This window comes from Oryza glaberrima, chromosome 7 (genome assembly GCF_000147395.1).
Source record: "Oryza glaberrima chromosome 7, OglaRS2, whole genome shotgun sequence".
NCBI classification, from domain to species: Eukaryota; Viridiplantae; Streptophyta; class Magnoliopsida; order Poales; family Poaceae; genus Oryza; species Oryza glaberrima.
In genome coordinates, this window is record NC_068332.1 from 9449312 (window position 1) to 9466503 (window position 17192).

Sequence of the window (17192 nt, forward strand, 5' to 3'; positions counted from 1 at the left end):
AAGTTATTAAAAAAAAATTGTGATTGCACTTACATTTTCAACCGTTGGATGATAACATGTGTCGCCATATCGCCCCTCCAGCGTATGTTAGACCGTCCGTGAATGCAGGCATGTTTGTGTTTTGTGCAATAAATAAATTATTATTGCTTTGTCAGTTGAAAGAAAAGCCCAAATTATCTTTTTTACATTTCTATTGGGGGTATAATATGACTGAAATTTCAGTTATTTCGGTCTAAACTAGTTTGAAATTTCGAACAAAAATATTTGAATAAATATTTCCAAATTCACAAAAGATATGAAAAAAATCAAAAAATTTCGGCCAAAATAATTTCATATCGGAGAGTACAATAGACCCAAATTTTTCAAAATTCTGATATGAAAGTTTAAGGAGCAATTGCTTATTTACCATGTTTCGAAGGATAACTACCAATTTGATCTTGCTATTTCTAGTTTGCTTATTTGAACATGCTTTTCAAAATTGAACCAACCGTTTGACCCTATTTACACTACACCATTAGTGTTTTATTTAGGAAAAAGAAAAAAATATATTTATTATTTCAACTGACAAAAATACCCTCCCTTCAAACTTATCCATCTCCCTACCTCACAACCGACATTATCTCCCCCCTCTCTCTCTCGCGCGACTCTCTCGGTTGCTCAGCACGAGCGGCGGCGCAGGTGCATGGGTCGGCGACATTGGCGCGTAGAGGGTGAGACAACAGCGTCAGCGGCACCGACGCGCGGAGGAGGGGCTAGTAGCAACGGCACCGGCGCAGAGGGGTCCTGGTGCTGGCTGCGCAAGTGGCAACACGGAGGGAGGAGGGGCGGTGGCAGCGCGGAGGGAGGAGGGGCGGTGGCAGCGCGGAGGGAGGAGGGGTGGTGGCGCGCATGGCCACCTGCGCCTGCTGTTGCGCCACGAAGGGAGGGAGGTGGCGGAGCCAGTGGAGTTTACTTTATTGTGTCAAATTTCTATCAAATTGTTTCGAATATATCAAATTTGTACCAAATTTGTGCCAAATTTTGTTTATTTCGTTTTGCCGAAAATCTTTGAATTTTTTCAAATTGATTTGATTTTAGCAGATTGAAGCTAAATCTATCAAACTTGTGTCAAATGTGAAAGATATATCAAATTCGTTACAAATATATCAAAAGATCCGAATATATACACGTCTTGATATAACAAGGTCAAATAAACAAGGGCGAAATGGACTATTTACCCCTTAGTTACCATTGTTAAGTTGTCTTAACAGAATAGAGTTAGCTTTCATCTTCAATTTTGAAAAACAGGATCAAATAAGCAAATTAAAAAATATAGGATCAAATTAGTAGTTAACATTCAAAATAGGATGAAATAAGCAATTCCCCCTTGAACCCTGGATCTACTAACGTGCTAGAGCTTTGGTCCAAGGGCCGGTCCGGAGTTGAAGTTCTAATTGAACTGGTAATAAATTTTAATAATTTCAGTCCATAATAATTATACAGTAGGAAAGATATCAGTAATTACTACATAAAAACGAGCGTGTAGCGTGCAATGGGTAATTTTCATAGATAGCGTGTGTAACAAAAGACTATATTCGGATATCCTATGCTAACAAATTGGTTATCCTCTCCTCGCAGTTCGCTTAAAAATTGTCTCAGTTTAAGTTAAATTGATAAATAAATCATTTAACGTTACGTTACGGAGTCTCGGTTGGGCTAAACAACAAGCGAGCCTTCTCACGCCTTCGTTGGCCGATCGATCTCCCCGTGGACGGACGGAGGGACCCACCCATCCGCGTCGCCGCTATCCTCGCGGCGCGCGCGCCGCCGATCTCCGATCACCGGCGGCTGGGTGCGAGCCCCGCAACCGCAAGGCGTCCCTGCTGCTACTCCCGCCCGCATCCTCCTTGCTCCCAACTCCAATCTCTTCTCCGCCTCCAACTCCAGGAGGTCGCTCTCCTCCTCGCTAATTTCGCCCGCCTCCGCCGATTTCCTCGGGGGAGGGGAGCAGCGGTAGGTGCTGTACGTCTCCGGTGAGCTCCCGTGCCGACGCGCATCCTCTTTCTTTCGATTTTGCCTTAGCCTGTAATAACTTGTAGATCTGAAATCTAGGTTTTTCTCATTTTCTTAATATATTCGTATTATAACACAAAACAAATATGCTATCAAAATATATATTCATTGTTAGATTTAATGAAACTAATTTAATATTTTAGATGTTGCTATTTTTTTCTATAAACTTAATCGAACTTAACAAAGTTTGATTAGAAAAAAGTCAAATCGCTTATATAATATGAAACGGAGTACTATATAAACCAAAAAAAACGGCTGTTCAACCAACGGTATCCCCATGCCCACGTTAGGTTCAACCCTGTTCGCAGAATACGTGGAAATTTTGTGTACAGCTGAGATTGTTTTTGTTCTGAATATAGTTATTACCATTTGGTTGTTATTTAGATAAATAGTATTCCAGCTTATGTTGATTACTTTCTCTTTTCGTGTTTTACTTTTTCAGTAACCTTTTTGTGATAGTCAGTTATGACCATGGCGACCTCGCAAGAGGTTTTCAAGTATCACCCTTTGCCTACACCGGGAGTGGAAAACAGTTTTAAGGATGAGATCCAATCGAAGGTTTTGGGCACGATAGGGGATGTGATGAACTCATTTGATCCAAAGTCATTCCCACGGCATGTAGAAGGAGCACTGGGAACAGCTGGAAACATCATCAATTCCTTTGAATCAAAATTGGCTGAGCACAATCAATTTGATTTTGGTGGCAAAACCAATTTTTATGGCTATGATTGTGTGGACGATGGTTGGGGATCTGCACCCTTGAAGGCAGATAAGCCGGTAAACCTTCGAAATCTGCTGGGTGGTTTAATTGCAATCATCAGTCGTGGTGGCAAAAATTCTGAAATTCAACCGCCAAAGGACACTAAGTCTAGTGTCGCATTCTTAGGGTCAGGTAGCAATGGAGAAACATTCTTGCACGCCTCAGTCTATGTGCCAAGTGCTCCACCATTGCTTGACGAAGAAGCTCTGAATTACAATGTGTACAGGGTTGTGATTGAAGCAGAACCACCAGAATGGTTACCTGATAGTTATGCTAACTCATGCATGCAATGCGCTGCTTCTTTTACTGTTGTTACTCGTGGAAGGCATCATTGTCGATTTTGTGGAGGGATATTTTGTAGGACATGCTCAAAAGGCAGATGTCTGTTGCCAGCCAAGTTCCGTGAGCGGAATCCGCAAAGGGTTTGTGATGCTTGTTATGATAGGCTTGATCCGTTGCAGAACTTATTCATTAATTCTATTAGCAATGCCACACAGACTGCAAAGCATGATGTTATGGATTGGACTAGTACCAGGGGGTGGTTGAATTTGCCTATTGGATTAACAATGGAACATGAGATTTACAAGGCCGCAAATTCTGTGAGGAGCTATAGCCAGGTTTGAGGATACTGATTTTGATTTCTTATCGCCTCCTTACATATTTAATCGCCACTCTCATTCATGTTTAATTGCAATATTTAGGATATACCCCTACTAATGAATCGTACAAATTTTAATGCAGATTGCAAGGCTAAACCCCGAAAGGTCTATTCCTCATGCAGTCTTTAGTGGAGCAAGTGGGCTTGCTATCCTGACAGTTGTGAAAGCTGGTGCACTTCTTACATACAAACTTGGAACTGGCCTAGTAGTTGCTCGAAGATCAGATGGATCATGGTCACCACCATCAGCAATCGTTTCAGTTGGGTTAGGATGGGGAGCACAGGTATTAACTACATTGCTAATTTCATCTCTGTCTTTGATATGGACAATTTGTTGTCCATCAATTTATGAAATACCTTTTTTTCTGTTGTTACACTTAATACAGTTTGCTTAATTGCTCTAGCTTTCCTTGTGGTGTAGAAATTATCCACATGCATTGCCCATTATTTGTCTTTGGGTAAAAAAGTAATGTAATGGACATTTTTTGTATTTCCTGATGGAAAATAATACAGAGTGTGCATGCCTGCACAAGAGCTCGTAATATTTAAGTGCTTGTTGTGGCACTCAATTTACCTTTAGGTAAAAATAGTTTTTTTGGATATGAACATCAGGAGGAAACTGCTTCCTTTTGTTGTGAATGTTACGTGATTACTGGCATTAACAAACGAAATTATGTTTTATGTTTACTTGATGAGTAAAAATATGTTAATATGATTTCAGCCATAATTCAGGAGGTTTCCTAATATTTACTTTTTACATGTTATACTCTTGTATGTTGTATTCTTATGTTTGATCATACAGGTTGGTGCTGAGCTAATGGATTTCATCATAGTGCTTCGTGGTCTGGAAGCTGTCAGGACTTTTAGCAGCCAGATGCATTTTTCTGTTGGGGCAGGTTTAAGTGCTGCAGCAGGGCCTGTTGGTAGAGTGCTAGAGGCTGACTTGAGAGCTGGTGATAAAGGCTCAGGTGTTTGTTATACATATAGCTGCAGCAAAGGTAATCTTTCCATCTGATCGTAGTTCTTAAGCCTCCCTAGTTGCATTGAAGTCAGTCTCTGTTTCTATTGGAGTGTATAAATTCGTAGGAAGAAAATATGTTGCGTCACATGCATAGGAAAATACATGGATATGAAGTCCTCTATATGACAGCTTTGCTGATTTAGATCCAACATGGAAATCATTTAGGTAAAAACCTCGAAATTTAGTTTAAGGTGGAACAGAAATTCGGTATATATATTAATCATGCTGGACATTGAAGATATGGCTTCCAAAAGAAATTCTGTTCCCTTGATTGCAGAAACCTTTTTCCTGATATGCAGTAAATGATGATGTGTTGTTAACTCATAATCTTAACAAGCGCTTAACATCTTACTGATGTTCTTTTTTTTCGGAAGAAGGGCAGGTGGGTCCTCTTAGGCTCTTATTAAAGAGAAGGAATAAAAGCAAAAGTTCTACCAGTCCAACATCTTATTGATGATCATTTTAAAAAATCCTGACTTTTTATAAGCAACCTTGCTTCCCACTTTTATTTTTCTCAAATATTCGGAAATACAATGAACCATTTCAGAAACCCAGCATCTTTGTGTGTTCTTGTTCCTAATGTTTCATAACGACCATGCATGGATGTGTGGCTACAACTATTCTTTGTGTGGTTGATTCGTGATGACTCTGCAGGTGCATTCATTGGTGTTTCGTTGGAAGGAAACTTTGTTGCAACCCGAAGGGACGCAAATCTGCGGTTTTACGGCGACCCGTATCTGACAACCAGCGATATTCTCATGGGGGATATGCAGAGACCAAATGCTGCCAAGTTTCTGTACACAGCGTTGGATGGCCTGTACTCTGGGCTGAGTCGTTAGGACGATGTAAATCTCAACCGTACATATTTGCTCTGATTCTTCTGGCTGTAGGCCTTTTTAGCTAGGCTTATTGATTCTTCTAAGTGCTTGCCATTGTAGCTAGGTCCACTGCTATCAGTCAAGTTCCAGATCGCAAGTCAAAACCTCTAGTTTACATGTAAATATATCTCATTATGATATATACGCCGCATTGTTCGAAGTTTAGCATCGGATATTTGTGGTGGTATGTTGCAACTATAGAAGCTGTTACATGTTACTGTATCATGGATCATCGAATTTAAACTAAACTTAGCACTTACATCTGTTTGTGTTAGATGGGCTGCATTTAGGTAACCAGTCCAGCCCAAAACTGATTCCGCTCTGACCCAAGTGCAAAGCGATGCCAATAGGAATAAGTTCATTTAGGTCCCTCGTCTTAACATGGAGTCTTATAACGCCTCTCAACCATAATACCAGAAATAACATGTCTCAACTTGCAAAACCGGTCCACTCAACAATCGGTCTCGTGTACCTAGCACGCTTGTGGCCCCGGGAGGATTATGAGGTGGACTACGAATCTTGCGGGGAGGGAGAGTTGGGCTGTGGGAAAGGGAACAGAGAAATAAAAACGAACTTGCATAGTAAGCCTTGATAATTGAGGAAAATCCAAATAACTGGCCTTTCTACTCCCCTCTTCAACTCACTGTTGCGCAAAAAGCTCCCCACAATTTCAATTTCTCTTCCATCTTCGCTAGTTTTTTTTTTTTTGCCGGGTCGGCCGATAGATTGGCCGACTAAATTTCATTAAGATTTAGGGAGTTTATTACATGGTTCATTCACGACATTAGACTGTCGAGTTAGGGGTGGCTGAACACCCTAAAAAAACCAATACAAGGAACTAAACAAAGAGAGAGAGGCTACTCCTCATGCGCTTGAAAAATACCTGCTGACTTCCAAATGGAGATTTCTTCCTTCACATCACCGACCAGCTGCTCTGCTACTTTGAATGTGTGCTAAAAAACTCTTCCATTCCGTTCTTTCCAAATGAACTAACAAACCATAAGAGAGTGTATCAACCGCCTTCCGGTAACTTAGCCGGAAAAAGGCACGTGCATGCTGCCACCACTCTGCTAGCAAAAAGGTTATCATGGTTTGGCAGATGAAAGAACAAATTTATCCAGTCCCGTAGCAAGGACCACACTCTATTGGTGTAGAAGCATTTGGTAAAAAGATGGTTGCAGTCCTCAAATTCAGCATGATATAGCGAGCATGTCGGTTCATGAGACCATCCTCTCTTAAGCAAGTTATCCACCGTTAAGCATTGACCCTTAACAGCCAGCCACATGAAAAACCGTATTCTAGCTGGAGCTCTGGTCTTCCAGATCATTTCACCATACTGACATTTCACAGTTGCCATAAAGAAGAGGTTATATGCCGAGGAAACTGAGAACTGGGCCGCTGTTTGTGAGCTTCCACAATACTGCATCTTCCACTCCTTAGTCCTTACTGAGTTTGCATGCCCTGCAGCTCATCCCTAAGGGAGAAATTTTCCACTACCGCCCTGTTAGATAGTGCATCTCAAATGTCCCTCACCCATCTGTGATGATTGATCAGTCCTTGTTCCACAGTCAACCTAGTTCCGTCGACATAACTGAAGAGAAGCGGCTTGGTAGTAGCAACACTACCTCCTTTTGGAAGCCAATTTCCCCTCAAAAATTCTGTGTCCCTTCCATCTCCCACAATATGAGTCACTGTTATCGCCATTCACTCAATTCCTCGTGCTGCGTGGGCTTTCATTATAGTGAAACAAGTTATCCCATATCACCTCGACAAGGACACCTACCTCCTTCAAACTAAGGATCACACTGGTTGTAGATGTTTTGGACCACGTTGTTCTATTTTGCGTCGAGGTTTGTTGCAACCTATGTCCCATGCACGGAAGGCGTAAGACAAAAGGAGGAACTCACCCTTGATAAGATGGCATGGGGGTAACTCCACTTCTTCACGTTGGACACCCACACAACATGAGAAACTGAGCTAGCAGTGATAAATCACTAAAAAATTAGTGGCAGGTGAGAAATTGAAAATGAAAAATTAAATTTATGGGGAGTCTTTTGTGTGGTTTGTGCGGTCTGTCAGAAGTTTTGATTTTTCCCACAAGTCGAGTCCTCGGTTTGCCACAGATAAATTAGCTCCGAGTTTTGGTTTCCGATTGAACATCAGACATTTCGATTTTTGTCTTGAACTCTCCGTTTCAAACAAAAACATATGACCTAGAAGGTCCAATCTAGTACTACCTCCGTCTCAAAATAAGCGCAGCCATGAGTTTCCGTGTCCAACTTCGATCGTTCGTCTTATTTGAAATTTTTTATGATTAGTATTTTTATTTTTATTAGATTATAAACATGAATAATACTTTATGCGAGACTTAAGTTTTTTCAAAGAAAATTCAAATAAGACGGACGATTAAAGTTAGACACGGAAACTCATGGCTGCGCTTATTTTGGGACGGAGGGAGTATTTTTAACACACGATGTTTCATTTCAAATGTCAGATGTTCCGATTGGTATGACCATGTTGCTCATAGTGTCAAATATTGCTGTAAAAATGTATATTTGCCAAGGTATGAGTTTCCAGATTTTTTGGAGGAGTTTGAGGAGAGAAAAACAAAGGGGGTTCAGGTTTATTTTTTTCTAGCTGAATCATTTGAATTTGGGAAAATTCTGGAGGGGAAAGGGGAGTGAAATGAATTTAAATTTGAATTTTAAACTTTGTATCGGATGGAAAATATGTGGGAACTGTTTTGGGTAGGATTGGATGGAATGAATTGATATGTTTATGTTACAAACAAATGAACAACTCTTGAAAATAAAAAATTTCAAAAGTAGACAACCCCATAAGGTAAAACAAAATCCACTCTGGCAAATATTTTCAAACGACTTGAGAAATTAAACAATAAATCAATTAAGGTATTTCCCCACTTGTTTTCTTTGGATACAAATGTCATGAAAAATTATGCTGCTCTTTATCAAATTCCTTCTTCTGTTACGATAATTTTTTTTTTGTAATTCTTTCGATAGAAATTTAAGTAATTAAGAATTACATTAACTATAAAATGATTTTCCTTTTTTGGATGGATAAAGCCTCATGACAGATAAACCTCTTTAACTACTTTGTTCTTTAGATATTAAATCTTTTAATATCAAATCTTTTCTTAGAAATCTGAGTAATTATGTAGTACATTAGTTATATAATTGTTTTTAGCTGGCATGTTATCAATTCATTATATAAAATATTTCATAGAAATAAGAGTAATTAGGAAGTAAATCAATTACATATTTTCTTCTTCTGTTTTGGCTAGATACAACCTTATGATAAATAAACAACATTAAGTACTTCCATCTTGGGACATGAATCACTTGGCCATCAGCTTGACGGAAGCTCTTCTGCTGCTCTGATTGAAAATCGCAAAAGGTTGCTCCAGATTAACCACATAAGGTACTACCAAAATCCCCTCTGGCATGAATCCACTGCCAGAATTGATCAAACTTTTGTTCTTATTTTTATGATATATGGACAAAAATGGATATAAGTGATGAACTAATCTTCACCACTACTTTTTCTTTTTGCTTCCAATGTTGTTTTGCATTTCTTCTCGTAGTTGAAAGACTCCATGAGTGAAAATAATTTAAATTTGAGTTTTAAAATTTGCAAGTAGACTATATGTGGGCAAATTTGTTTTGGGTAAGATCAGAGGGAATGAATTCATATATTACAAACAATTGGTCAACTATATAAATCAAAATGTTTGAAACTTGACAACCCCGTAAGGTGTAAAACAAAATCTGCTGAGGCAAATATTTTCTTGTGACTTGGAGGAATTAAACAACAAATTTACAGTGATATTTGTCGCCTGTTTTCTTTGGACATGACTAATTTATTACTTTTCCAAATCTTTAGACAAATCATATAATTAAGTATTATAAGTAATTATACAGAGTCATTGTAGATAAAATTATTTAACCACTTCTTTCTTCAGATATGATTTAGTTAGCACGTAACAAGGCAAGCTATTATGTATTTTAGGAATCAAATCTTTTCATAGCAATCTGAAAATTTAAGCAGTACATGAGTAGTATATTTTTTTCTTTAGATGTCATGTTATTAATTCATTTGTATCAAATATTTTCATAGAAATCTGGGTAATTAAGCAGTACATTTATTATAGATTTATTTCCTCCTGTTTTGGCTGGATATAGCCTCACGATAAGTACTTCCTTCTTGAGATATGAATCACATGGGCATTAGCTGGCAAGCTATTAATTCATTTATATCAAATATTTTTAGATAACTATGACCAATTAAGAAATACATTAATTCTAGATTTTCACTGCTATGTATGCATGCTACATCATAAATGGTATCCTTTTCCCCCGATATGAACATATATATTAAACAACTCCTCTTACTAAGGACTCATTTTTACTGACCGCGCATATTTTGCACCAAAGCTCAACCTTCAATCCTGATAGAAGCTTTTCTGGTGCCCTGATTGAAAATCACAAAAGGTCGCTCAGATTAACCACAGAAAGTACTACCAAATCCCCTCCGGCTTGAACCCACTGCCAGAATTCATCAAACTTTTGTTCTTATTTTTATGATATATGGACAAAAAAGGATGGAGGTAATGAACTAATATTCACTACTACTTTTTTTTTGCTTCCAAAGTTTGTTTCGCATTTCTTCTGGCCGCTGATTCACTCCATGAGTGAAAAAAAATTAAATTTGAGTTTTAAAATTTGTAAGTTGACTATATGGGGCGGGGGGGGGGGGGGAATTTGTTTTGGGTAGGATCAGATGGAATGAATTCATAAATTTTTGTTACAAACAATTGGTCAACTATATAAATCAAAATGTTTGAAACTTTACAACCCCGTAAGGTATAAAAAAAATCTATTGTGGCAAATATTTTCTTGTGACTTGGAGGAATCAAACAAATTACTGTGATATTTCCCACTTGTTTTGTTTGGATACAACATCGTAAAAGATTGTACGCCTCTTTATCAAATTCCTTCTCCTGATATGACTAATTTATTATGTTTTCAAACCTTTAGATAAATCATATAACTAAGGATTATAAGTAATTATACAGAGTCATGATAGATTAACTTCTTTGACTACTTCTTTCTTCAGATATGATTTAGTTAGCATGTAACGAGGCAAGCTATTAAGTATTTTAGGTATCAAATCTTTTCATAGAAATCTAAGTATTTGAGCAGTACATTAGTTGTACGTTTGTCTTTAGATGGCATGTTACTAATTCATTTGTATCAACTATTTTTATAGAAATCTGGGTAATTAAACAATACATTTATTGTAGATTTATTTCCTCCTGTTTTGGCTGGATATAGCCTCACGATAAGTACTTCCTTCTTGAGATATGAATCACATGGGCATTAGCTGGCAAGCTATTAATTATTTATATCAAATCTTTTTAGATAACTATGACCAATTAAGAAGTACATTAATTTTAGATTTTCACTGCTATGTTTCCATGCTACACGGTAAATGGTATCCTTTTCCCCAATATGAACATATATATTCAACAACTTCTCTTATTAAGGACTCATTTTTACCAACCGCGCATATTTTCCATCAAAGCTCAACCTTCAAGCCTGATAGAAGCTCTTCTGCTGCTCTGATTGAAAATCGCAAAAAGTTGCTCCAGATTAACCATAGAAGGTACTACCAAAATCCCCTTTGGCATAAATCCACTGCCAGAATTCTTCAAACTTTTGTTCTTATTTTAATGATATATGGACAGAAAAGGATATAGGTGATGAACTAATCTTCAGCACTACTTTGTCTTTTTGCTTCCAATGTTTGTTTTGCATTTCTTCTCGTAGTTGAAAGACTCCATGAATGAAAATAATTTAAATTTGAGTTTTAAAATTTATAAACTGACTATATGTGGGGAAATTTGTTTTGGGTAGGATTGGAGGGAATGGATTCATATATTTTTGTTACAAACAATTGGTCAACTATATAAATCAAAATGTTTGAAACATGACAACCCCGTAAGGTATAAAACAAAATAAACTGCGGCAAATATTATCTTGTGACTTGGAGGAATTAAACAATAAATTTACTGTGATATTTCTGACTTGTTTTGTTTGGATACAACGCCCTGCAAGATTGTATGCCTCTTTATCAAATTCCTTCTCCTGACATGACTAATTTTCTATTTTTTCAAACCTTTAGATAAATCATATAATTAAGGGTTATAAGTAATTATACAGAGTGATGATAGATAAACTTCATTGCCTACTTCTTTCTTCAGATATGATTTAGTTAGGAAGTAACGAGGCAAGCTATTCATAGCAATCTGAGTATTTAAGCAGTACATTAGTTGTACATTTGTCTTTAGCTGGCATGTTATTAATTCATTTGTATCAAATATTTTCATAGAAATCTGGGTAATTAAGCAGTACATTTCTTATAGATTTATTTCCTCCTGTTTTGGCTGGATATAGCCTCACGATAAGTACTTCCTTCTTGAGATATGAATCAGATGGGCATTGGCTGGCAAGCTATTAATTATTTATATCAAATCTTTTTAGATAACTATGACCAATTAAGAAGTACATTAGTTCTAGATTTTCACTGCTATGTTTGCATGCTACACGGTAAATGGTATCCTTTTCCCCAATATGAACATATATATTCAACAACTTCTCTTATTAAGGACTCATTTTTACTGACCGCGCATATTTTCCAGCAAAGCTCAACCTTCAAGCCTAATAGAAGCTCTTCTGCTGCTCTGATTGAAAATAGCAAAAGGTTGCTCCAGATTAACCACATAAGGTACTACCAAAATCCCCTCTGGCATGAATCCACTGCCAGAATTCATCAAACTTTTGTTCTTATTTTTATGATATATGGACAAAAATGGATATAGGTGATGAACTAATCTTCACCACTACTTTTTCTTTTTGCTTCCAATGTTTGTTTTGCATTTCTTCTTGTAGTTGAAAGACTCCATGAGTGAAAAGAATTTAAATTTGTTTTAAAATTTTGAAGTTGACTATATGTGGGGAAATTTGTTTTGGGTAGGATTAGAGGGAATGTATTCATATATTTTTGTTACGAACAATTGGTCAACTATATAAATCAAATGAGTAAAGTGTACGGGCGGCCCTTAAACTTGTAGGGGTATGTTATATAGGTCGTTAAACTCTCAAAATGCATATCCAAGTGCCAGAACTTGTAATAGTGTGTCATATAGGTCCCAAATCGCTACAACCCCTTCAGGATCCTACGCGGCGTTGATGTGGCATGCCACATGTACATGACATGACATTATTTTGACTGACAAATGGGACCCATTTAAATTTTTCCCTTTTTCTTTTTTTCTTCTCTTTTCCCCTTTCTTCTCCTTCATCTATCATCCGTGCAGAAAAAAGGAAAAAACAGAAGAATGAGAAGAAAACAAAAAAGAAAAAGAAAAGAAAAAAAAAGAAAAGGATACGCCACGTCCATGTGGCATTGCCACATCAGCATCACGTAGGATCCTAGAGGGGATGTGTCAATTTGGGACCTAGATAATACACTTTGACAAGTTCTGGGACCTGGATATGCATTTCGAGAGTTTAGGGACCTATATGATATAAACCTACAAGTTTAAGGACCGCCAATGCATTTTATTCTAAATCAAAATGTTTGAAACTTAACAACCCCGTAAGGTATAAAACAAAATATACTGAGGCAAATATTATCTTGTGACTTGGAGGAATTAAACAATAAATTTACTGTGATATTTCCCACTTGTTTTGTTTGGATACAACGTCATGAAAGATTGTACGTCTCTTTATCAAATTCCTTCTCCTGACATGACTAATTTATTATTTTTTCAAACCTTTAGATAAATCGTATTATTAAGGATTATAAGTAATTATACAGAGTCATGATAGATAAACTTCTTTGACTACTTCCTTCTTCAGATATGATTTAGTTAGGTAGTAATGAGGCAAGCTATTAAGTATTTTAAGTATCAAATCTTTCATAGCAATCTGAGTATTTAAGCAGTACATTAGTTGTACATTTGTCTTTAGCTGGCATGTTATTAATTCATTTGTATCAAATATTTTCATAGAAATCTGGGTAATTAAGCAGTACATTTATTATTTATTTATTTCCTCCTGTTTTGGCTGGATATAGCCTCACGATAAGTACTTCCTTCTTGAGATATGAATCACATGAGCATTAGCTGGCAAGCTATTAATTCATTTATATCAAATCTTTTTAGATAACTATGACCAATTAAGAAGTACATTAGTTCTTGATTTTCACTGCTATGTTTGCATGCTACACGGTAAATGATATCCTTTTCCCCAATATGAACATATATATTCAACAACTTCTCTTATTAAGGACTCATTTTTACTGACCGCACATATTTTCTAGCAAAGCTCAACCTTCAAGCCTGATAGAAGCTCTTCTGCTGCTCTGATTGAAAATCGCAAAAGGTTGCTCCAAATTAACCACAGAAGGTACTACAAAAATCCCCTCTAGCATGAATCCACTGCCAGAATTCATCAAACTTTTTTTCTTATTTTTATGATATATGGACAAAAATGGATATAAGTGATGAACTAATCTTCACCACTACTTTTTCTTTTTGCTTCCAATGTTTGTTTTGCATCTCTTCTCATAGTTGAAAGACTCCATGAGTGAAAAGAATTTAAATTTGAGTTTTAAAATTTGTAAGTTGACTAAATGTGGGGAAATTTGTTTTGGGTAGGATTAGAGGGAATGGATTCATATATTTTTGTTACAAACAATTGGTCAACTATATAAATCAAAATGTTTGAAACTTTACAACCCTGTAAGGTATAAAGCAAAATATACCGAGGCAAATATTATCTTGTGACTTGGAGGAATTAAACTATAAATTTAATGTGATATTTCCACTTGTTTTGTTTGGATACAATGTCATGAAAGATTGTACGCCTCTTTATCAAATTCCTTCTCATGACATGACTAATTTATTATTTTTTCAAACCTTTAGATAAATCATATATAATTAAGGGTTATAAGTAATTATACAGAGTCATGATAGATAAACTTCTTTGACTACTTCTTTCTTCAAATATGATTTAGTTAGGAAGTAACGAGGCAAGCTATTAAGTATTTTATGTATCAAATCTTTTCATTGCAATCTAAGTATTTAAGCAGTACATTAGTTGTACATTTGTCTTTAGCTGGCATGTTATTAATTTATTTGTATCAAATATTTTCATAGAAATCTGGTTAATTAAGCAGTACATTTCTTATAGATTTATTTCCTCCTGTTTTGGCTGGATATAGCCTCACGATAAGTACTTCCTTCTTGAGATATGAATCACATGGGCATTAGCTGGAAAGCTATTAATTATTTATCTCAAATCTTTTTAGATAACTATGACCAATTATGAAGTACATTAATTCTAGATTTTCACTGCTATGTTTGCATGCTACACAGTAAATGGTATCCTTTCCCCCAATATGAACATATATATTCAACAACTTCTCTTATTAAGGACTCATTTTTACTGGCCGTGCATATTTTCCACTAAAGCTCAACCTGCAAGCCTGATAGAAGCTCTCCTGCTGCTCTGATTGAAAATCGCAAAAGGTTGCTTCAGACTAACCACAGAAGGTACTACCAAATTCCCTCTCGCATATCCATTGCCAGAATTCATCAAACTTTTTCTCTAATATAGCTTTTGTTCTTCGTTACTTTTTTTTTTGAAAGTTTATTTTGCTTTTCTTACTGGTGGTAACCGGAAGCCACGGAGCGAGAGGAATTTAAATTCGAATTTTAAACTTTGTAATTTGTGTATATGTGGAGTAACTAGTTTAGTTTTGGGTACGATCAGTTGGAATGAATTGGTATATTCTTGTCACAAAAAAGGTCAACTCTATAAAATCAAAGTTTTTGAAACTAGACAACCCGTTAAAATAGAATCAAATCTTTTCATAGGACTTCAAGAAATTAAGAAATAAATTAATTGTGGTATTTGCTTCATGTTTTGTTTGGATACATCATAAAAAAATATTTCTCTTTATCAAATTTCTTCTCCTGATATGAATATTTTATTATTTTTTCAAATCCTTTGTTAGAAATCTTAGTAATTAAGGATCACATTAATTATAAGTAATTACATAGCCTCGTGATAGTATTGATAGCTAAATGTCTTTAGCTAGTTCCTTCTTGATATATGAATACACTAGCAATTAGCACGAATTCTGTTAAGTCTTCTAATATCAAATCTTTTCATAAAAGGCTGAGTAATTGGGATATAATATTATTAATTCGTTTATATCAAATCTTTTCATAGAAACCTGGGCAATTAAGCAGTACATTTATTACAGATTTGTTTCATTCTGTTTTGGTTGGATACAACCTCATAATAAATAAACCGCTTTAAGTACTTCCTTCTTGAGATATGTATGAATCACTTAGCAGCTATCAATTCATTTATATCAAATATTTTTACTCAAATCTGACCAATTAAGAAGTACATTAATTCTAGATTTTTGCACTATTTTTTGGATGCTAGTACATAATTAATGGTATCCTCCCCCCATAAGAATATATATTTTCAACTTCTCTTAATGATGACTTTTGTTTTACTGACCACAAATTTTCTTCCAAAGCTCAGAACCATCAAGCCTGATGCAAGCTCTCGTGTTGCTCTGATCGAAAAACTGCAAAGATCGCTCGAGATTAACCACAAAAGGTACAACCAAATCCCCTCTGACATGAATCCCAGCGAAAATTCATCAAACTTTTGCAATCCTTTTTATGATATGTGGGCAAAAGGAGCATGTAAGTGATGAACTAACCTTCATTACTTAATTTTTTCCTTCAAAAGTTTGTTTTGCTTTTATTACTAGTAGTAGCCCAGAAGTCAGGGAGTGAAAGTGATTTAAATTTGAGTTTTTCAACCTTTTAATTGGCTATACGTGAGGAAATTTGTTTTGGGTAAGATGAGGTGGAATAAATTGATATATTTTTGTTTGAGACAAATGGTCAACTCTATATAATCAACATTTTCGAAACTAGACAACCCCACCGGGTAAAATGAAATTCACTCTGGCAAATCTTTTCATAGGACTTGGAGAAGTTAAACAATTAATTAGTTAATTGTGGTATTTGCCGCCAGTTTTCATTTGATACAACATCATGAAAAATTATACCTCTTTATCATATTCCTTCTCCTTGTATGATTAATTTTTTATTTTTCAAATCTTTTGATAGAAATCTAAGTAATTAAGGATTACATTAATTATAAGTACCAATAAAGCCTCATGATAGATAAACATTTTTTAACTAATTCCTTCTTCATATATGAATTAATTGGCAAGTACCATGCATGCTATTAAGTCTTTTAATATCAAATCTTTCGTAGAAATCTGGGTAATGAAGCAGTACATTTATTATAGATTTGTTTTCTCCTGTTTTGGCTAGATGCAACATCATGATAAATAAATAAATTTAATAAGTGCTTCCTTCTTGAGATGTGAAGCAGTTGGCCATTAGCATGCATACTATTAATTCATTTATACCAAATCTTTTTACCTAAATCTGACCATTTAATAAGTACATTAATTCTAGATTTTCACTGCTATGTTTGGATGCTTACATAACTAATGGTATCATTTTCCCCTATATTACTGATCACACATGTTTTCCTCCAAAGCTTAGAACCTTCAAGCCTGACAGAAACTCTGATCGGAAAACCGCAAAGTCGCACCGGATTAACCACAGAGGGTACAACCAAACCCTCTCTGCCATGAATCCATAGGCCACAGCCAGAATTCATCAAACTTTCGCTCGCA

The 17192-nt window shown here is 36.0% G+C and overlaps 1 protein-coding gene across 2 annotated transcripts; it reads left to right on the forward strand.

Moving 5' to 3' along the window:
- The first annotated feature begins 1694 nt into the window (after positions 1-1694).
- Positions 1695-5628, forward strand: LOC127780844 (uncharacterized). Of its 2 annotated transcripts, none has more exons than XM_052307819.1 (5): positions 1695-2012; positions 2495-3429; positions 3554-3754; positions 4273-4468; positions 5146-5628. In XM_052307819.1, exons 2-5 carry the CDS (start codon positions 2518-2520, stop codon positions 5328-5330), a joined length of 1494 nt encoding a protein of 497 aa, XP_052163779.1. In that variant the 5' UTR covers positions 1695-2012; positions 2495-2517; the 3' UTR covers positions 5331-5628. The 2 variants fall into 2 exon arrangements, with proteins under 2 accessions (XP_052163779.1, XP_052163780.1); XM_052307820.1 differs by having other exon boundaries at positions 1695-1992.
- Positions 5629-17192: the final 11564 nt, after the last annotated feature.